This window comes from Moschus berezovskii, chromosome 6, assembly GCF_049115385.1.
Source record: "Moschus berezovskii isolate FMDL1 chromosome 6, NW_MosBer_1.0, whole genome shotgun sequence".
NCBI lineage: Eukaryota > Metazoa > Chordata > Mammalia > Artiodactyla > Moschidae > Moschus > Moschus berezovskii.
In genome coordinates this window covers 55,881,755-55,903,549 of record NC_142465.1, presented here as the reverse complement: position 1 = coordinate 55,903,549, position 21,795 = coordinate 55,881,755, and the positions used below count along the sequence as shown (strand labels likewise).

The following is a 21,795-nucleotide window of genomic DNA, read 5'->3' as shown; positions in this document are numbered from 1 at the left end:
AATACTGTAGATAGACTGGATAACTTTAAACTATGGAAATTAATTTTCTCATAGTTCTGGAATGTAGAAGTCCAAAATCAGGGTGCTAGCATAGTCAGCTCTTGTGTAGACTCTCTTCAGGATTGAAAGATGCGTGACTTCTTACTGTGTCCCTACATGGCAGGGCGAGAGGGAAAGGGAGGGAAAAAGGGGTGGAAGAGGGAAATGGAGTGCACATAAGCTCACAAGCTCTCTGGTGTCTCTTCTTATGAGGACGTTAAACTTAATGTATTGGGACCCCACCCTCAGGACCTCATTTGACCTGAATTGCCGCCTTATAGACCCTATCTCCAAATGTCATCACCCTCAGGGTTAGTTTCAGCATATGAAGTTTGGGAGCAGTGGTGGAGGGTGGGGAGGGGCGGGTCACAATTCAGTCCACAGCAAAATTCTTTCCTTTTGGTCAGAAGACATACATTCAGTTTTTGAATTTTCAAAGTTTCTCCACCAAAGCAGTCTCTTCCCAACCAAATTTTTCGATTAGGAGTCATACTAGATTCTTGAGGGCTTCCCCGGTGGCTCAGATGGTAAAGAATACGCCTGCAATGCAGGAGACCCAGGTTCGATCCCTAGGTCATGAAGATCCCGTGGAGACGGGAATGGCTACTCACTCCAGTATTCTTGCCTAGAGAATTCCATGGACAAAGAAGCCTGGCAGGCTCCAGTCATGAGGTTGCAAAGAGTTGGAAACAGCTGAGCAACTAACACTTTTTAGATACTTGAGGGTGGACTGAAAGGCTTGTCATATTATAACGGAGGTTATGTCATATTTATTTCTAATTAATCAAGTATATTAATTATAGTCATGCTCTTCACAGTATTCTCAGTTTTGTTTACAGTTGAAATACTCATATTCTCCTCATGATATAAAAAAATATTATGTTTTTCTTCCAGGAACCATCTCTTTTTGCTGTTGCCAAATTGTTAGAAACTGGTCTAGTTAACATGCACCGAATAGAAATTCTGTGGAGACCTCTAACTGGCCATCTACTTGAGGTAACCTCTGTTTCTTAATTATTACATTTACTTCTTGTTTATAATAAAGACTTACACAGTGAATTAATGATTCAGTATAACCATAAGAAAAATCAGCATTAACATTTTTTCTTGTATTTCTCTCTGTATATTTTATCAGGGACTAATTTTTTATAGTAATCATTTTGGTAAAGGAATAGGTTGAAAACTTTATGACTAAAAATGAGTGATATAACAATGAAATCTTTGATGTCTCCTTCACCTGTTAGTTTGGGTCCCCTTTCATTATATAATCTTTTGATCTCCTCAGCCTCAGCTGGTTCTAAAACTTCAAGGCAGTTAGGACTGAGACTTAGTACTAGACACTGCTCCTTTACAGACTTTCCTGTGATTATGAGGTAACATTTCTACAAAAGGGAAAAAACCTTCTCAGTCTACAAAAGGGAAAAAACCTTCTCAGTATCACTAATTATAGATAGTTCCAGGGAATTTTGTCTGGATTTGTATTCAAACTTGAGTGAATCTGAATAATTAGTTGCTTCTTATTGACAACTACTTCTGTCAAATACATGTTTCTGAGCAGTTTAGGTTTTGGTTGCCCTCATTGTTTCATATTATTTCAGTAATCTGAGAAGCGTACTGTTCTTAGTTAAAAAAAAGTCCTTTCTTTGTTTTCCTTCCATTTTATTGGGATTATTTTTATGAGCTATTAAAGAATACATGCAGATTTCTTCATTATGGAATTCTCATCAAATGGCAAAAACTATGTTTTTAAAATTTTAGCGAAGTATTTGATTATGAAGATAGACCAGATTACAATGAACCTTAGTGTCTGCTTCTGTTTACTCTGGTGACATCATTTACTTTTATGAAATCCTTTCTTTTCTGTGAATTGTTTAGTTTCATCTTTTATCTTCTGTCTCTTTATTGCTTCCTCTTGCCTCTTATTCAGAAGGTAAGCTTACTTACATTTTGTATATTTTCATATTTTCTTCAACCCTTATTGACAAACATTTTATATGATTTTTTAAATGTGGAATAGTAGGAAATGCAATGTTTTAGTTTTTCTTAAATTAATGTGTGATGTATAGCTTAAGTATACAAATTAAAGATTAATTTTTGTTCAATATGTATATACCCTTAGGTGTGCCAGCATCCAAACTCTCGAATGAGAGAATGGGGAGCAGAAGCCTTGACTTCACTTATTAAAGCAGGGTTAACATTTAACCATGATCCTCCACTTTCACAAAACCAGGTAAAAAAAAAACAAAACCTTTTTTAAAAGCACTTAAAGTCATCCTCTCCCATATGTAACTTTATTTGTAGACCCTTAGACCCTGGATCTCTTACAGAAGGTTGATAATCCTGGCTTTTCAGGATTATCTATATTAAAAATTTTCTTAAAATACCTCTAAACTAAAGTAATAAATTACCTAGAATTGGTCTCCCCATCTAGAAGTTTCCTTCTTCATGCAGTGCTAAGGCTTCATACTTTATTAGTCTCTTTTCCTTTGGTCTGTACCTTTTTTTTTTTCCCTTCCCCCTACTCATTACCCTTGTGTGCTTAGTCACTTAGCCATGTCCAGCGCTCTGCAGTCCCATGGACTGTAGCCCTCCAAGGTCCTCTGTCCATGAAGCTTTTCAGGCCAGAATACTGGAGTGAGTTGCCATGCTCTCCTCCAGGGGATATTCCTTTCCAAGGGATTGAACCTGCGTCTCCGCATTGGCAGGTGGATGGATTCTTTACCATTGTGCCACCTGGGAAGCCCTTACATGGGGAGAAACAAGTGGCAGAAGAGGCAAGCACAATAAAATAGATTTTTATTTTTAAATAATTTTAAAGGTTATTTTATACTTTCAGAGTTTTCTTCTGTTGTGAATCCTTTTTCCTGACTCCCATAATCATTCACATATATCTTACACAGTTTTTAAAAAACCCACCAAAGTTTTGTTTAAAGATTGAGTAGGAATGAGGCATTTAATAGCCATTCACATTGCCCTTACTATCTTACTGTATTGTATGTGGATGTAGTCTACAAATTTCCTCAACAAATAATTATTGGGTACATACTATATGCCAGGCAGTGTTTTAACTCTTGTAACAGAATGATGTACAAGACAGAAGAGTTTCTTAATTTTTATAGCTCACATTTTAGTGATTGCATATTTTTTTCCTATTGAAGTCTAATTTTTTTGTAAAGCCCTGTCCATGTATATATTCTTAGCATCCAGCTTAATACCTGGCACATGGTAAGAGCTTAATATTTTTGTTCAGTCAGTGAGCCAAATAAATGAATCCTTGGAGAGGAAACTAAAGCCAAGTGCTTTCAGATGCTAAAGGAGTAGAACAAAGTGCTTTTTTCACTTTTTAACAGTAAAAAATTTTGTGGTTTTGTGTCATCTTTGTCTACTAGTTCATTTTTAGGAGTATTGAGACTTAAATTTAAATACATGTGGTACACATTAATAATGGAGAAGGAAATGGCAACCTACTCCAGTGTTCTTGCCTGGAGAGTCCCAGGGACGGGGGAGCCTGGTGGGCTGCCATCTCTGGGGTCGCACAGAGTCAGACACGACTGAAGCGACTCAGCAGCAGCAGCAGAAGCAGCACACATTAATAGAGTAAATGAAAGTAAATTTTAGAAATTGGGAATTGTTTTCTTCTCTCCAAATAGAGCTAAATATAGAGAGGTGTATTTCTATACTGAGATTCATTTGTATATGGATCTGTAAATTTAATACCTTTTAACACCAGGTTCAGTTCAGTTCAGTTCAGTCGCTCAGTCGTGTCCGACTCTCTGCGACCCCATGAGTCACAGCACGCCAGGCCTCCCTGTCCATCACCAACTCCCGGAGTTTACTCAAACTCATGCCATCCAGCCATCTCATTCTTGGTTGTCCCCTTCTCCTCCCGCCCCCAACCTTTCCCAGCATCAGAGTCTTTTCCAGTGAATCAACTTGTCGCATGGGTGGCCAAAGTATTGCAGTTTCAGCTTTAGCATCAGTCCCTCCAATGAACATCCAGGATTGATCTCCTCTAGAATGGACTGGTTGTATCTCCTTGCAGTACAAGGGACTCTCAACAGTCTTCTCCAGCACCACAGTTCAAAAGCATCAATTCTTCGGCGATCAGTCTTCTTCATAGTCCAACTCTCACATCCATACATGACCACGGGAAAAACCATAGCCTTGACTAGACGGACCTTGGTTGGCAAAGTAATGTCTCTGCTTTTTAATATGCTGTCTAGGTTGGTCATAACTTTCCTTCCAAGGAGTAAGCGTCTTTTAATTTCCTGGCTGCAGTCAGCATCTGCAGTGATTTTGGAGCCCAAAACAATAAAATCTGACACTGTCTCCACTGTTTTTCCATCTATTTCCCATGAAGTGATGGGACCAGATGCCATGATCTTTGTTTTCTGAATGTTGAGCTTCAAGCCAGCCTTTTCACTCTCCTCTTTCACTTTCATCAAGAGGCTTTTGAGTTCCTCTTCACTTTCTGCCATAAGGGTGGTGTCATCTGCATATCTGAGGTTATTGATGGCAGTCTTGATTCCAGCTTGTGCTTCTTCCAGCCCAGCGTTCCTCATGATGTACTCTGCATATAAGTTAAATAAGCAGGGTGACAATACACAGCCTTGACATACTCCTTTTCCTATTTGGAACCAGTCTGTTGTTCCATGTCCAGTTCTAACTGTTGCTTCCTGACCTGCATACAGGTTTCTCAAGAGGCAGGTCAGGTGGTCTGGTATTCCCATCTCTTTCAGAATTTTCCAGTTTCTTGTGATCCACACAGTCAAAGGCTTTGGCATAGTCAATGAAGCAGAAATAGATGGTTTTCTGGAACTCTCTCACTTTCTCCATGATCCAGCGGATGTTGGCAATTTGATCTCTGGTGCCTCTGCCTTTTCTAAAACCTGCTTGAACATCTGGGAGTTCACGGTTCACATATTGCTGAAGCCTGGCTTGGAGAATTTTGAGCATGACTTTACTAGCGTGTGAAATGAGTGCAATTGTGCGGTAGTTTGAGCATTCTTTAGCATTGCCTTTCTTTGGGATTGGAATGAAGACTGATCTTTTCCAGTCCTGTGGCCACTGCTGAGTTTTCCAAATTTGCTGGCATATTGAGTGCAGCACTTTCACAGCATCATCTTTCAAGATTTGAAATAGCTCAACTGGAATTCCATCACCTCCACTAGCTTTGTTCATAGTGATGCTTTCTAAGGCCCACTTGACTTCACATTCCAAGATGTCTGGGTCTAGGTCAGTGATACGGTTATCGTGACTATCTTGGTCGTGAAGATCTTTTTGTACAGTTCTGTGTATTCTTGCCACCTCTTCTTAATATTTTCTGCTTCTGTTAGGTCCATACCATTTCTGTCCTTTATCGAGCCCATCTTTGCATGAAATGTTCTCTATTTATCCTGAAATATAGTATCTTGAAGATAGATTTTTATTTTCTCTTATTAAAATACAAGACTTCGGGACTTTCCTGAAGTTCAGTGATTGGGAATCCGTGCTTCTAATGCAGGAGGGGTGGATTCCATCCTTGGTTGGGGAACTAAGCTCCCACTTGTTACTTGTGTGGCCAAAACTTAAAAAATTTAAAAAGACTTAAATGGGGCTTTTGGGCTCCAAAATCACTGCAGATGCTGATTGCAGCCAGGAAATTAAAAGACGCTTACTCCTTGGAAGGAAAGTTATGAACAACCTAGATAGCATATTAAAAAGCAGAGACATTACTTTGCCAATCAAGGTCCGTCTAGTCAAGGCTATGGTTTTTTCCGTGGTCATGTATGGATGTGCGAGCTGGACTGTGAAGAAAGCTGATCGTCGAAGAATTGATGCTTTTGAACTGTGGTGCTGGAGAAAACTGTTGAGAGTCCCTTGTACTGCAAGGAGATACAACCAGTCCATTCTAGAGGAGATCAATCCTGGATGTTCATTGGAGGGACTAATGCTAAAGCTGAAACTCCAATACTTTGGCCACCTCATGCGACGAGTTGACTCACTGGAAAAGACTCTGATACTGGGAGGGATTGGGGGCGGGAGGAGACGGGGACGACAGAGAATTAGATGACTGGATGGCATCACCAGCTCGATGGACATGAGTTTGAGTGAACTCCGGGAGTTGGTGATGGACAGGGAGGCCTGGCGTGCTGTGATTCATGGGGTCGCAAAGAGTCAGACACGACTGAGTGACTGAACTGAACTGAACTGATCTGATGGGGCTTCACCAGTGGCTCAGTGGTAAAGAATTCACCTGCCAATGAAGGAGACACAGTTTCAATCCCTGATCTGGGAAGATCGCACATGCTGCAAAAAAACGTTAAGGTCATGCGCCACCGATATTGAGCCTGTGCTGTAGAGCATGGGAGCTGGCACTGTTGAGCCCACATGTTCCAAGTACTGAAGCCCGTGTGTTCTAGAGCCCATGCTCTGCAACAAGAGAAGCCACCACAGTGAGAAACCCATGTACTGCAACTAGAGAGTAGCCCCTTCATTCCGCAACTAAAGAAAAGCCCGCATGGCAACAAAGGCCCAGGACAGCCAAAAATAAAAAAAAAATATTTAAATTATTTTTTTTAAAGAAAGACTTGGATGAGCTTATGCCAGCAGCGATGAAAGTGAGCCGGATGAGGCTGAAGTGGAGCCGGAGGAGGAGGCGGCGGCCCCTACACCTGGCCCTACTTTACCGGGCTTGTTCGCTTCTCTTCCCGCACCCAAGAGTCCGGCCTTGCCGCCTCCCCCCCGACCAGATGCTGGCCCCAACCTTTCCCCCGCCGCTGTTGCTGCCCCCACCCACTGGCAACCCCAGCTCCAGCCTCCTCCCCCCTTGCCCTTCGGCCTGGGAGGCTTCCCCCCACCTCCAGGTGTGAGCCTGACTGAAGCGGCGGGAGTTGGGGAGGGGCTCGGATTGGGGCTGACTTCGCCCCAAGGCCCTGGCCTCAGTCTGCCCCCACCTATTGGCGGTGCCGGTCCCCCCCCCCCCCCCGGGCTTCCAAAGCCAAAGAAGAGGACGGAGCCGGTGAAGATTGCGGTGCCAGTTGCATAAGGGGGATTCAGATTCTGAGGAAGATTAACCCACAAAGAAGAAAACTGTCCTTCAGGGATCCAGTGAGGGGACTGGTTTGTCTGCCTTGCTTCCCCAGCCTAAAAACCTGACTGTGCAAGAGTCTAACAGGTTGCTCCTGCCCCATGCTTTCTCCCGGAAACCCTCTGATGGCTCCTCTGACACTAAGCCCTCCAGGCAAGCTTCTAAGACCAAGTCCTCCTCTCTTGCCCCTGTTGTGGGCACCACAACCACCACTCTGTTGCCCTCAGCTAAGGCTGCTGCCAAGAGTGCTGCCCTGCAGGTGACGAAGCAGATCACGCAGGAGGAGGACGACAGTGATCAGGAAGTAGCCCCTGAGAACTTTTTCTCCCTCCCTGAGAGGAACCGAGGGAGGGAGGAGATCAACTTTGTGGAGATCAAAGGTGATGACCAGCTCAGTGGGGCCCAGCAGTGGATGACCAAGGCATTGACAGAAGAGAAAACCATGAAGTCATTCAGCAAAAAGAAAGGTGAGCAGCCAACAGGCCAGCAGCGGCAGAAACACCAGATTATGTATCTGATTCATCAGGCTAAGGAGCGGGAGCTGGAACTGAAGAACACCTGGTTGGAGAACAAGCTCAGCCGCCGGCAGACCCAAGCCAAATACGGATTCTAGGGCTCTGGACATAACTGCCCCTGGATCTCATGCAGCCCAGCTGGCTCGGCCCCCAGCTTCATCTTTGGGACCCCAGCTGATCCAAGCCCAGGGTCTCTTTCCCTGAGGACCCAGCCCTTGCCATTGCGAGAATGAACATATTTGATAGATTTTTCTTAATGAAAGTTAGAAAATTCAGCTCCTTTGTGTCTTGGAGCTAGCAGAGACTCAAGTGATGCCTCAGAAGGGGCTCTGAGTTCTTGGATGGGAGTTTTGCTCCCTGTTGGGTGTGATGATATGTTGAACCCCTCCCTCCATCTTTTCCTTTTTTTTTTTAAACCAGGGATGTCTGTTGAAATAAAATATTCAGGCCAACAGACAAAAAAAAAAGTAAAAATAAAAAAGACATGACAAGGTAAACCTAATGATTACTGTTAGAGAAATCATTTTTGATGTTTATTTTACTAAATTTCTTTTTACCATTGCAGTCTTAGTGAAGGTAAATTTAAACTTGAAAGACAATAGCAGAACCTTTCCATGTTCTGGAACTTCTCTGATTAGCTTCTTACCTTCTTTTCAGAGGCTGCAATTGCTTTTATTGAACCCATTAAAGGAGATGTCCAATATTAATCATCCAGATATACGACTCAAGCAATTAGAGTGTGTGCTGCAGATTCTTCAGAGTCAAGGAGACAGTCTTGGGCCTGGATGGCCATTAGTGCTGGGAGTTATGGGAGCGATCAGAAATGATCAAGGGTAAGTGTTTAAAATTAACATCCAAAAGGTAATAGGAAAAGGGGATTCTGCCTAAAATTATGATATAATCGTTAATTTTTTATGTATGCCTCTTTTGCTTAAGTTTATGATCTAAAGTAGTTTTCCTTACCCTACTCCCAGGTGGCTGTAGGGAATCATTAGGACTCACTTTTTTCTTGGAAGGATGGAAAAATTGCTATTTCTTTGTCATTTATATATGAATACAAGGTTCTTACAGTAAGGAACATGCATCAAACAAACTCCCTTTCTCAGTGTCTAAAGTTTGTTTGGCTGGTTGATGCAGAATAAAAATAATATGGTATTAATAAAGTACAAGCGTGAGAGATTAATCTTCAGAAAAAACTTCACCTGTGAGGTTTCTAGTTATTGAAGTGACCCCTAAAGATTATGGTCAGAGAAACTCAATACCTAAGAAGGGCCTTTCTGATGGAAATAGACCCTTAAACAACATGGGTTTGTATCGTATGAGTCTACTTATCCATGGTTTCAGTAAATATGCAAAAATATATATGTAGAATAATGTGTACACTTGTACAAGACTTGTATTGAAGTGGATAGCTTATCCTTACATAGGCATAAGGTGAGGAATGTTTAATGTAAAATTAGTAATGTTTTAGTTTTCTTACTGGTTTATAACTTTGCTTTTAAAGAATTACATTACCACATAGTATGTTTCCTCTCTCATAATTGGAGAAACTGCCTATAAGCCTATCATCACATTAGATTTTTTAAAAAAGTAACAACATTTCCAATACTGTATTATGAATGTGACTGTAATACTGTGTGCCATAAAAATTTCATGACCATTCGTTAGCCTTTAGTCTAGGCTACATGAAACAATTGGATCGGTTAGGCTACCACGAAGCAATCATACTGCTGCTTTGTTATTATCAATGTGTAAATTCAGCAATATGTGAACCGTGAACTTCCAGATGTTCAAGCAGGTTTTAGAAAAGGCAGAGGAACCAGAGATCAAATTGCCAACATCCTCTGGATCATGGAGAAAGCAAGAGAGTTCCAGAAAAACATCTATTTCTGCTTCATTGACTATGCCAAAGCCTTTGACTATGTGGATCACAATAAACTGTGGAACATTCTGAAAGAGATGGGAATACCAGACCACCTGACCTACCTCTTGAGAAACCTGTATGCAGGTCAGGAAGCAACAGAACTGGACATGGGACAACAGACTGGTTCCAAATAGAAAAAGGAGTACGTCAAGGTTGTATATTGTCACCCTGCTTATTTAACTTCTATGCAGAGTATATCATGGGGAATGCTGGGCTGGAAGAAGCACAAGCTGGAATGAAGATTGCCGGGAGAAATATCAATAACCTCAGATATGCAGATGACACCACCCTTATGGCAGAAAGTGAAGAGGAACTGAAAAGCCTCTTGATGAAAGTGAAAGAGGAGAGTGAAAAGTTTGACTTGAAGCTCAACATTCAGAAAACGAAGATCATGGCATCTGGTCCCATCACTTCATGGGAAGTAGATGGGGAAACAGTGTCAGACTTTATTTTTGGGGGCTCCAAAATCACTGCAGATGCTGATTGCAGCCATGAAATTAAAAGCCGCTTACTCCTTGGAAGGAAAGTTATGACCAACCTAGATAGCACATTAAAAAGCAGAGACATTACTCTGCCAACCAAGGTCTGTCTAGTCAAGGCTATGGTTTTTCCCGTGGTCATGTATGGATGTGAGAGTTGGACTGTGAAGAAAGCTGATCGCCGAAGAATTGATGCTTTTGAACTATGGTGCTGGAGAAGACTCTTGAGAGTCCCTTGGACTGCAAGGAGATCCAACCAGTCCATTCTAAAGGAGATCAGTCCTGGGTGTTCATTGGAAGGACTGATGCTAAAGCTGAAACTGCAATACTTTGGCCACCTCATGTGACGAGTTGACTCACTGGAAAAGACTCTGATGCTGGGAAGGATTGGGGGCAGGAGGAGAAGGGGACGACAGAGAATGAGATGGCTGGATGACATCACCGACTTGATGGACATGAGTTTGAGTGAACTCCGGGAGTTGGTGATGGACAGGGAGGCCTCGCATGCTGTGATTCATGGGGTGGCAAAGAGTCAGACACGACTGAGCGACTGAACTGAACTGAATACATATTTTCTTTTTTTAGTTTACTGTTTTTCTTATTCCCATGAGCTTCTTTTTTTAAATTTGTTAATTATTTTAAGTAAGCATATCTTTTTTACATTTATGTAAATATTGAAGTACTGAATGAGTACTAAGAGAAGATTTTCTTGTTCCAATTTTAAAATAAAATTTTGATTTGTTCAAATTATTGTATGTATTTTTCCTTCCATTTATCTTAAATACATGAATATAGCTTTTCTTTTGTATTTTCAGAGAATCTTTGATACGAACAGCATTCCAGTGTCTTCAGTTGGTTGTGACAGATTTTCTACCAACAATGCCTTGCACTTGCCTGCAAATAGTTGTAGATGTTGCAGGTAGCTTTGGACTTCATAACCAAGAACTTAATATTAGTTTAACTTCAATAGGTTTATTGGTAAGTATGATTGCCTTTCTTATATAATCTAGAAATCACTTTGCAACTGAGAGTGAATGCTGAGCAAATGTGCTTTTGACTCTGTAAGCATCATTTAAATGACTTTTAAGTACATACCAAACATCTTGTATGAAGGGTTGCTGCTTCTGCTAAGTCACTTCAGTCGTGTCCGACTCTGTGTGACCCCATAGACGGAAGCCCACCAGGCTCCCCTGTCCCTGGGATTCTCCAGGCAAGAACACCGGAGTGGGTTGCCATTTCCTGTGTGAAGGGTTAAGTAATATTTAAGAAATAATTAAGAGCAGAATATGTGGAATAATTTTGATCTGTTGAGCTGAAATTTGGTTTATATAAGATTTGTTATGGAAGGATTTAGCAAATAATGGTTGATACAAGAGAAATAATCAGTTAATTCTACTGATATTAACATAAAATTTAAATTTTAAATCCAATTTTTAAAAATATTAAAAAATTAAAGGCCACACTCTCAAATTCTGAAATCAGATAGATAAACTTGACAGAGGAAGAGATGTTTTCATTAAATCCATTCTACTAGGAAAAGAGTTTCCGAAGTAATTGCTTTTAATTTTTATTCTGAAAACCTATCTGTTGCATATCTATGTGTTTAAAATAAAAATCTCTGAATAGATATTTTTCTCCTTGGCTCTTCAGTGGAATATCTCAGATTATTTTTTTCAAAGAGGAGAAACTATCGAAAAGGAATTAAATAAAGAAGAGGCAGCACAGCAAAAGCAGGCAGAAGAAAAAGGAGTGGTTTTGAATCGGCCATTCCACCCTGCACCACCGTTTGATTGCTTGTGGTTGTGTCTTTATGCAAAATTGGGTGAACTATGTGTAGATCCCCGTCCTGCTGTCCGGAAGAGTGCAGGGCAAACTCTGTTTTCAACAATTGGTGCACATGGAACTTTATTACAGCACTCAACATGGCACACTGTTATTTGGAAGGTACTGTAAAATACCTTGAGTTATCAGTTATTAATTGAGACATGCTTTTATACTTTTTCAACAACAACAAATTAAAATTAAAAAAATTTTTTTTAGTTTTTTTATTGAAATATAGTTGGTTTAGAATATCATGTTAGTTTCAGGTGCACAGAAAAGTGATTCAGTTATACATATATATGTTTTTTTTGTTCCTATTAATTTTTAAAGAAGAATTTCCATCCATTTGTGCATTTGGCAAAACAGGAAATGTTAGCTTTGTCATATTTTAATTGTACCTTGCATATTAGCAAATTAAATACTTAAAGCCTCATTTTTTTAAAATTGGGTAATTGCTTTACAATGTGGTATTGGTTTCTGCCATACAACAAAGTGAATCAGCCATATATATATATATTTCCCCTCTTCTTGAGCCTCCCTCCCACCCTACCCCTATAATCCTCATTTTTTTATCTCTTTGATTTCTGCCTTTGCACTTCCTTTTCCCCATTTTCCTGGTGGTAAAACCAGTAGTTGCTAAACTACCACATATAATTCAAATATAATTAAGTGAAAACTTTATAAACAATATCAATAATAGTGAAATTTGTTTGTAGACTCACCAAACAAAAATCACCTTCCATTTGTAAATTCTATGTTTGTTCAAGTATGTGGTTTCATTTTTTAATTTTTCATTATCATCTTTTTAAAATGTTCTTACAAAGTCAGCAGCTTATTAGTGAGTTTCCCGTCTTTGCTAAAAGGCTCTCCTTTTTTTTTGTTGCTTAATCTGTTCCATTTTAATAAAACTCTTATTTATAATCCTTTCACTGCTTTTGTGAATTTTTGAAATTAGTAAGTTTGACAGTAGGCAGTGTGATAAACTTTAACTGTATTTAACAGTGCTTTGAGTTTAAAAAAGACCTCAAAATGTCTTCTTAAAAAATTAATAATGTATGTTCCTAATAAAAATAATTGAAAGCCCTACTCCCTCCTGTGTCTTTTGTTTCAACTCCTTTCCCTAGCTTTATCAGATCACAAACAAGCTTAAGAGTCCTTTACCATTTTCAAAAAGCAAACTGATATTTTTCTGACTCCTGTTTCCTTTTCCTAACTTCATTATTAATCTTGCTGCCTAAATCTCAATAATAATAATTTTTTCTTTCTCACTTCCGTTGCATTCCCTTACCCCTTGTAATTTGATATCCAGATAATTCTACTTCAGAGTATCTTAAACATTAGCATGTAACAGCATCTCCTAGAGGACTTGTTAAAGCATAAATTGCTGAGCCACTGTACCCAACCCCCTAGAGGTTCTGATATCTTTCCTGTGGCGTGGAGACTGAGAAATCTGTGAAGCTACTGAGTGATGCTGATGCGGCTGGTTCTGAAACTATATTTTTAGAACCAAAGAAATTGTTCATTGGCTCTACAGGTCGTCTTCTAGTTGGCAGATCTCTTGCCCTCTGCTCAGTTTTTCATAACGTTTAATACTGTTGATTATTTTCTCCTTGAAATTTCCTTTGGCTTCTGTTTCACAGTGTGCATCTGCTTCTTTATTCAATTTTATTTTCTTGGCGCCTATTCCTTCCCCTGAATCTACATTTTAAATAAACATCCCCCAAATTCCAGCTGCTTCCTACTTGATTTTTTTAAAGCATCCTCATCCAGAGATGAAATTTCAGTAGTTAACCTCTATCTAGATGTCACTCATACTTAAATTTTTTTTTTATTGTCCTTACATTTTTTGCTGGACCCCTCTCTTTAACTTCATTCCCTTCTTGTACATTATACCTTAGGTGCTCCATTGACACTCAGTTCAACAGGTCTTAAGTGATAGTCTATTCAGTTTAATTTTTTATATTCCATGGCCTTAAGGATAAACTTAAGAATATAAGGATACCTCTGTCGGTTTCCTCTAAGATACAGGAATTGATCAGAATGTCAGGTATAATTCTTTGTAACAATGCTTAATTTCCTGTGCTGTTATTTATACTATGTTATCAGTATTTTTATATGCATTATCACAAATATTCAGGTTCTCTTTCATCTGCTGGACCGAGTTAGAGAGTCTTCTACCACTGCAGACAAAGAAAAGATTGAGTCTGGAGGTGGCAATATTCTCATTCATCATTCAAGGGACACAGCAGAGAAGCAATGGGCTGAGACATGGGTTTTAACATTGGCCGGAGTTGCAAGAATCTTCAACACCAGAAGATATTTACTTCAACCTTTAGGTAGATGTACATTTTGTTCCTCTGAGTATACAAGTAATTAATGTTAAAGGAAACTTGGAAAATATAGATTCTTCACAGATTATATACATTGTTATTTTCTAAGAATAATCCATCTTAACTGCCAGTCTTTGTTGTTATGTGTGGTATGTGCATGAGCATAAACATTTTCATTCATTTTCTTGAAAAGTTATGTGTACCTACTGTGGGCGAGTCTTGGGGATACAGTGATGAGCCAGATATCTACCGTCCTTGATATATCCTCGGTATGAAGGAGGAACTATAATTACATAAATATATAGAAAATTGCTATAATGATCAATGCTACAAAGGAACTTATAATAGATTGTGAGCTTATATTAGATACTTGACCAGGCCAGTGATGTAGATATAGGCTTCCCTGAGAAGGCAGTGTTTTATCTGAATAGTAGTTCATCAGGTAAAGGTAGGATGAAATGGGGAGAGCCTTACAGACAGAGAGTATGTGTAAAAGAGATGAAAGAAGATTGAGGAGATGGAGATGGTGTGGCCCCCAGCATGTTTGAAGGTCTGGAATGAAGAGAACATGGAAAAGAGTGATTCTCAATGAGGTTGTAGAGGTAGACTTCAGATGTTGCAGCACTTTGTAGGCTATGTTCAGAAGACGTCACTCTAAGAGCACTGAAAACCACTGGAGGATTTTAATCCATGATGTAATGTGTTCAGATATGGGAGTGGTTGAGAAAAGTAAACAAATACTTTTGTACATAACTGTGAGCAAGCTGTACATATTATTTTTTCAACTTATTTTATGTTTGGCTTTTTTTCTTCTCATTATGTTAAAAGCATAAGCATATTTATGATTTTCATAGGCATTTTTATGTGGTGTTTATTATGTGCATTTTAAGGCTCTCATACCTATATATTTGATGATCTATATATTTGATGTCTATACATACACATTTTAAATCCTAGTTTTTTGTTTTCATATAAAATTTACTTACAATGAAATGTGCTAATATTAACTGTATGTTTGCTAAGTTTTGAAAAATAATCATCATTTTTAATACCTCTCTGGTACTTTATCTTAAAAGCTAAGATGTAATAGATACAAATTTAGATTTTTAAAAATGAAGACATGATGCAGTTCATGTAGCTTCAGTAATTTTTTTTTATAATTTAACACTAGGAAATGGTTTTTATTATTATTTTAGAATAAGATTATGGTATCAAGATGATGCTGGTCTCATAGAATGAGTTCAGAAGTGTTCCTTCCTCTACAATTTTTTTGAGTAGTTTGAGAAAGATACGGATTAACTCTTCTCTAAATGTTTGGTGGAATTCACCAAAGCCATCTAGTCCTGGACTTTTCTTTGTTGAGACTTGTAAAATTGCTAACTCAATTTTGCTACTGATAATGGTTCATATTGTCTGTTTCTTCACGGTTCAGATAGGAAGATTGGGAGATACTTTCTAAAATTTTCTCCGTTTCTTCTAGGTAGTCTATTTTATTGGTGTATAGTTGTTCATAGTAGTCTCTTATGATCCTATATATTTCTGTGCTATCAGTTGTAATATCTCCGTTTTCATTTCTGATTTTATTGATCTGGGTCCTCTACCTTTTTGTCTTGATGAGTCTGGCTAAAAGTTATCAGTGTTTTCAGAGAACTGGCTTTTAGTTTCATTGATCTTTTCTATTTTTTTAAAAAGCCTCTATTTCATTTATTTCTGCTCTGATCTTTATATTTCTTTCCTTCTACTAGCTTTGGATTTTGTTCTTTTTTCTCTAGTTCCTTTAGGTGTAAGGTTAGGTTGTTTATTTGAGGTTTTTCTTGTTTCCTGAGGGAGGCTTGTATTGATATAAGGTTTCCTATTAGAACTGCTTTTGCTGGTGCCTCATAGGTTTGAGGGGCTGGCCTGGTGGCTCAGCTGGTAAAGAATCTGCCTGCAGTGCAGGAGACCTGGGTTCGATCCCTGGGTTGGGAAGATCCCCTGGAGAAGAGAAAGGCTACACACTCCAGTATTCTGGCCTGGAGAATTCCATGGACTGTATAGTCCTTGGGGTCACAAAGAGTCAGACATGACTGAGCGACTTTCACTTTCTTAGGTTTGGGATCATTGTGTTTTCATTTTTATTTGTCTCTAGGTATTTTTTGATTTCCTCTTTGATTTCTGTTGTGACCCATTGACTCTTTAGTAGCATATTGTTTAGCCTCCACATGTTTGTGTTTTGTAGTTTTTTTTTCTTGCAGTTGAAAATTTTGCCATTTGTAGCCACATGGGTGGACTTGCAAGTGAAAGTCCATTATGCTAAGTGAAATAAGTCAAACAGAGAGAGACAAATACTGTGTGATATCACTTCTGTGTGGAATCTAAAAAATGCAGTTGAACTAGTGAGTATAACCAAAAAGAATCATACTCCCAGATACAGAAAACAAACTGATTGTTACCAGTGGAGAGAGGGAGGAAGCAGGGCATCATAGGGGTAAAGGGACTGGGAGGTATGAACTATTAGATGTAAGATAAGATAGAAGGATGTATTTTACAGCATGTAGAATATAGGCTGTATTTTATAACAACTGTAAATAGAGTATAACCTTTAAAAATTGTGTAAAAAATTAAGAATTTTTTAAAAGTAATGTTTTAACATAACAAAGTACAATATGTAATTATACTTAGTCTTTTAGAAAGAGGACTTCTTCCTAGACACAGAATATATTAATAGAAGAACTGCAGATTTTTTTCCTTCTTGTAGCATGGAATATTCTAAACGTGAGACTAGGTCACCATTGTGGTAGGTGAATGTAATGTTTAATCATTTTTGAACTGGGATGGCAACAAGCAGAAGTATTTTGTTTTGCTGTTTTGATAGTTTTTAAACAAAATTTGTTAAAACTGAACAGTTACTAAAAACCTGTTTTTTTGTTGCATATAAATTATACTTCAGTTTTATTTAAAAGAGTATGGAGAGGAAGAAACATATAACTGCTGCTGCAGCTCAGTTGCTTCAGTCATGTCTGACTCTGTGTGACCCCATAGACGGCAGACTACCAGGCTCCCCTGTCCCTGGGGTTCTCCAGGCAAGAACACTGGAGTGGGTTGCCATTTCCTACTCCAATGCATGAAAGTGAAAAGTGAAAGTGAAGTCGCTCAGTTGTGTCTGACCTTCAGCGACCCCATGGACTGCAGCCTTCCAGGCTCTTCCGTCCATGGGATTTTCCAGGCAAGAGTACTGGAGTGGGGTGCCGAACATATAACTGGACAAGTGTTAATAGTTTATCCTGTAAAGCAATGCAGTGCTTACTGTTTTATACCAGACTTAGTTCCAGCTTTCCAATTAACTGAATGCTTCCTCAGTCATATGCGTTTATCTTGTCTTGAAAAAACTTAGTCTTTGATAGCTTTTGTGAAGTGAAAGTCTTTAAAACACAGTTATCTCTGTATTTCATAGCCTACTTATGTTATCCTTTGCAAAATGTCAATTCCTCTGATTTTTACATTATTTAAATACAAACAGGTGAATAATAATCCATGCTGTTATCAAAGCCATTGGGAGGGATGTCTGTAGGAACAAGATCATTTTTTGCTGGGCTTACAAGGAACAAGGGCTTCCCTGGTGGCTCAGTGGTAAAGAACCTGCCTGCCAATGCAGAAGACAGAGCTTTCATCCCTGAGTCAGGAAGATCCCATGGAGAAGGAAATGGCAATCCTCTCCAGTATTTTTGCCTAGGAAATCCCTTAAACAGAGGAGCCTGGTGGGCTACAGTCCATGGGGTTGCAAAAGAGTTGGCCATGATTTAATGACTGAACAGCAACAATAATAGAAACAAACCACACCTGGTTTCATCATAGAGAGTTTCATTATAAATGTATTTAGTTGGTCACAGGAATAGAGCAAGAGATTGAAATGATTAGTGGAAACAGCAACCACCATTCAGCCCATGCTGTGCTGATGGTAGATCAGTTGACTTGATTTTACATGAGAAAAATAAGTTTAGCCTCATGGTAAAAGGACAGTCTTATTTATGGTGCATGTTTTCCTGGCACCTTACCGATATGGGGGGAAAAATGTTTAAGAGAATTCTGCAGCTATAAAATTATTTAAATATGAAAACTCAAGTGTAAAGTTAAGATTTTTATGGAGTATGACTTAGTTTATTTTAAACATTTAGGTAAAAAACGTGTATCATACTGTCATAACTTTTCCTATATGCTTAAGAATGGGACCATCTTAATAAAGGTAGATGGTTAGATTTGAAGATGTTACTGAAAATTTTTTGTTTTCATTCTTCTAAGTTTTTATTCTGTTCTCCTTAGGCAGAAGTATTAGGATAGAAAGGTGTATACATAGATTTAATGGAGTTTTAAGTTCAAAACCTTGTTTGATATACTCATTATCCTTTTCTTGGTGCCATTTATTCCTGTATCTGACAAAAGTTTTTACTGGATTTTTGGGTTGTAATGGTTTTAATTCACATTGTTAGTGCCTAAACGTATCTTTTTCTATTTCTGTAGGAATTTAAGCAAAAAAATAAAGCAGATAAACTTTCTAGTGTCTAATAGAGACAATTTGATCACTTTTATGGTGATAATATTTTTTTCCCCTTCCTCATATAGGAGATTTTTCAAGAGCGTGGGATGTTCTTCTTGACCATATACAGTCAGCAGCACTCAGCAAAAACAATGAAGTATCTCTGGCTGCACTGAAAAGCTTCCAGGAAATTTTACAGATTGTGTCCCCTGTCAGAGACTCAGATAAGCCTGAGACACCACCTGCAGTTAATGTCCCAGTGCCTGTCCTTTTAGGGCCTATATCAGGCCCTAGCCTGAACAGGCCATTTGTAAGAACAGATTCCATTGGAGAAAGACTTGGAAGATATAGCAGCTCTGAGCCACCTGTAGTTACTGATGAACTTGAAGATTTGAATCTCTGGTGGGCTGCATGGAATACCTGGTACAGAATTGGATCTGAAAGCACCAAGCCTCCTATTACATTTGATAAACTAACTTTCATTCCCAGCCAGCCTTTTCTTACAGCTTTAATTCAGATATTTCCAGCTCTCTACCAGCACATAAAAACTGGTTTCAACATGGATGACTTGCAGAAGTTGGGAGTCATATTGCACAGTGCTGTTTCAGTCCCAATAAGTTCAGATGCTTCCCCTTTCATTCTTCCATCTTATACTGAAGCAGTTTTGACAAGTTTACAGGAAGCTGTACTTACAGCTCTAGATGTTCTCCAAAAGGTAATCGAATTTTAATGGCTTTCTAAGCAATAATGCATGTGGTTCTCTGGAATTTTTTTACTTTGCTAAATATTTTTTGGGATGAATTCTGGATCATCAAGATTGTTGTGTATACTTTGGGATGCATTCAAGATTGTAAAGATCCAGTTATTTTTAACACTTGTATTGTTCTAATATATTTTAAAAGGTAATTCAGGTTTATTTTGCGAGTCTTCAAGAAACTGCCTGCATTCTCTTATTTCTGTTCACCAGCATTTTTGGTTTGTTCATTCAACTCTTCACAAGAATATATACTTTTGGAGTGATAACTTTAGTAAAGTATTTCTGTAATTAGAAAATTAATTAGCAATGGGATTATATATTTTTTGTCTGTATTTTAATGTTAGCTCTTGAATTGTTAGAAAATAAAATAATAAGAATAAATTTGTAGTGTTTACCTACCAGAAATTTTAAAAAGATGTATTTTAACCCATGTGTGTTTTGTTACTCCAAAAAAAAAAAATTAAAACAGATCTAAAAACTATTGAGCAAATTCCAGTTGGCAAACAAGACCAGATCAAAATCAAAGAATTCTTTAAACTGTCAAGGTAATTGTTAGAACAATTAACAACCACCAAGATGTTGAACGAAACAACTATGAACTAAAGAGTCAGCAATCTGAGCAAAGTAGTTACGACAGTCTAACAAAATTAGAGTGGAAGTGTATTCTGATTACACATGTGTTATCAGTAGCCATTTGGGTACTGCAGATCTTGCTTTCTAATTAACCAATTGCATTATATCCAACTGGATTGATGAAAACTTTCACAGTAATAATAGTGGTTTCTACTACAACATAGTACACCTTGATTGTCTCTGGAGGAGGTCTAGCTGAGCAGTAATTCCTTGACCACCATACCCCTAGTTACTCTGTGGAGAAATTGTATAGAAACTTAAAATGTAAGACATCTGGCATTTTAATAATTTTATTATAGGGAGGATCAGATTTCCATAATTGAAATGAAAAGAGCTGCTTTTATTTTCAGTGGCAGAAGAAAAGTAGCCTGTCAGTAATAATTTTTTCTCCCTGACTGTAAGCATAAGTTGTTTATAGACTACTGTGGAGGGAATGGAAAAGTTAGAAAAGGAGAGGATAGACCTTGTGGGATGCCCATAATCTGGAACTCTCACTCAGGTGTTTAATTCAGGTTTTATACATATGTAGAGGATAGTAACCAGTCCATTCTAAAGGAGATCAATCCTGGGTGTTCACTGGAAGGACTGATGCTAAAGCTGAAACTGCAATACTTTGGCCACCTCATGCGACGAGTTGACTCACTGGAAAAGACTCTGATGCTGGGAAGGATTGGGGGCGGGAGGAGAGGGGACGACAGAGAATGAGATGGCTGGATGGCATCACCGACTCGATGGAGATGAGTTTGAGTGAACTCTGGGAGTTGGTGATGGACAGGGAGGCCTGGCGTGCTGTGATTCATGGGGTCACAAAGAGTCAGACACGACTGAGCTACTGAACTGAACTGAGAGGATAGTAAACAAGAAACAGCAAACCCCCAAGCTTTTTTTCTAGGGAAAACATATAATTTTACTTAGAACAAAACCTCTGCTTTAGCTATAAGGGAACAAATAGAATCATTCATCCCAAGTAGGCATTTGTTCTGAGCTTTGAGCTTTTAATGGCTTTGACAAAGCATATACCTTCAATTGGAAAGTTAGGAAGTTTTATTGCTGGAAACTTTGGAACTTTTACTTATATCAATTGATGTCATTTTGCCTTACTAATTTTCACTCTAGCCATTATTTATTACTTATGGGATTATTTAAATGATATTTCATAATACTTGAATGTGATTCAAACATATGGGTTCTTTAATATTTCCTAACAGAAGACTTAACGTATTTCATTATTAGTAAAAGTGTTTTTATATTTTCCCACACAGGTGTCAGAAAATTTTTTCACAAGCAAAATATACTTGCTTTGGAAGTTTATTCTTAAACTAACAAGCTATTCTGCAAAACACTTTACTGATTAAAAGCTGTTTTCCTTCTTAAAGGAAAAACTCATTTCTAATTTCATATTTACCCTTATATTTGTTTAGAGTTTCAGGGTCATATGCTTTTCTTCTTGGTTTTCATATCACTAGTTACCAACCAAAATGACTTAGTCCTATAGGCTAATTTTTTTTTTCCCAATGTATTTTTACATACCTAGGGGGCATGAGAATTTGATTATCTGTTTTCCCTAAGTTTTGAGCTCAGGAGACTGCATCTATCTTACTTATTGCTAACCTTTGTAAAGACTGATAACTGGTACCATATGTACCTCCATGGTCAAGGCTACTGGAGTGGTACTTCAGGAGACATTCTCACATTGTATGTGAATGGTGCTTCTA

General features: G+C 38.4%; 1 protein-coding gene and 1 pseudogene across 6 annotated transcripts in view; both read left to right on the top strand.

Annotated features, from left to right (window-relative positions):
• MON2 (MON2 regulator of endosome-to-Golgi trafficking) overlaps window positions 1-21,795 on the top strand; it is a 131,109-nt gene that overhangs the window by 66,554 nt on the left and 42,760 nt on the right. For all 5 annotated transcript variants that reach the window (XM_088837067.1, XM_055396459.2, XM_055396462.2 and 2 more), the window contains 7 exons: window positions 934-1,035; window positions 2,159-2,269; window positions 8,281-8,456; window positions 10,842-11,004; window positions 11,677-11,970; window positions 13,985-14,183; window positions 18,777-19,405. In XM_088837067.1, coding sequence (XP_088693193.1) covers window positions 934-1,035; window positions 2,159-2,269; window positions 8,281-8,456; window positions 10,842-11,004; window positions 11,677-11,970; window positions 13,985-14,183; window positions 18,777-19,405 — 1,674 coding nt within the window. The remainder of the gene's footprint in view (window positions 1-933; window positions 1,036-2,158; window positions 2,270-8,280; window positions 8,457-10,841; window positions 11,005-11,676; window positions 11,971-13,984; window positions 14,184-18,776; window positions 19,406-21,795) is intronic.
• Window positions 2,984-8,258, top strand: LOC148777616 (proline-rich protein PRCC-like; annotated as a pseudogene). The gene is made up of 3 exons (XR_016037517.1): window positions 2,984-3,032; window positions 6,618-7,575; window positions 7,635-8,258. The product of XR_016037517.1 is annotated as a proline-rich protein PRCC-like (transcript).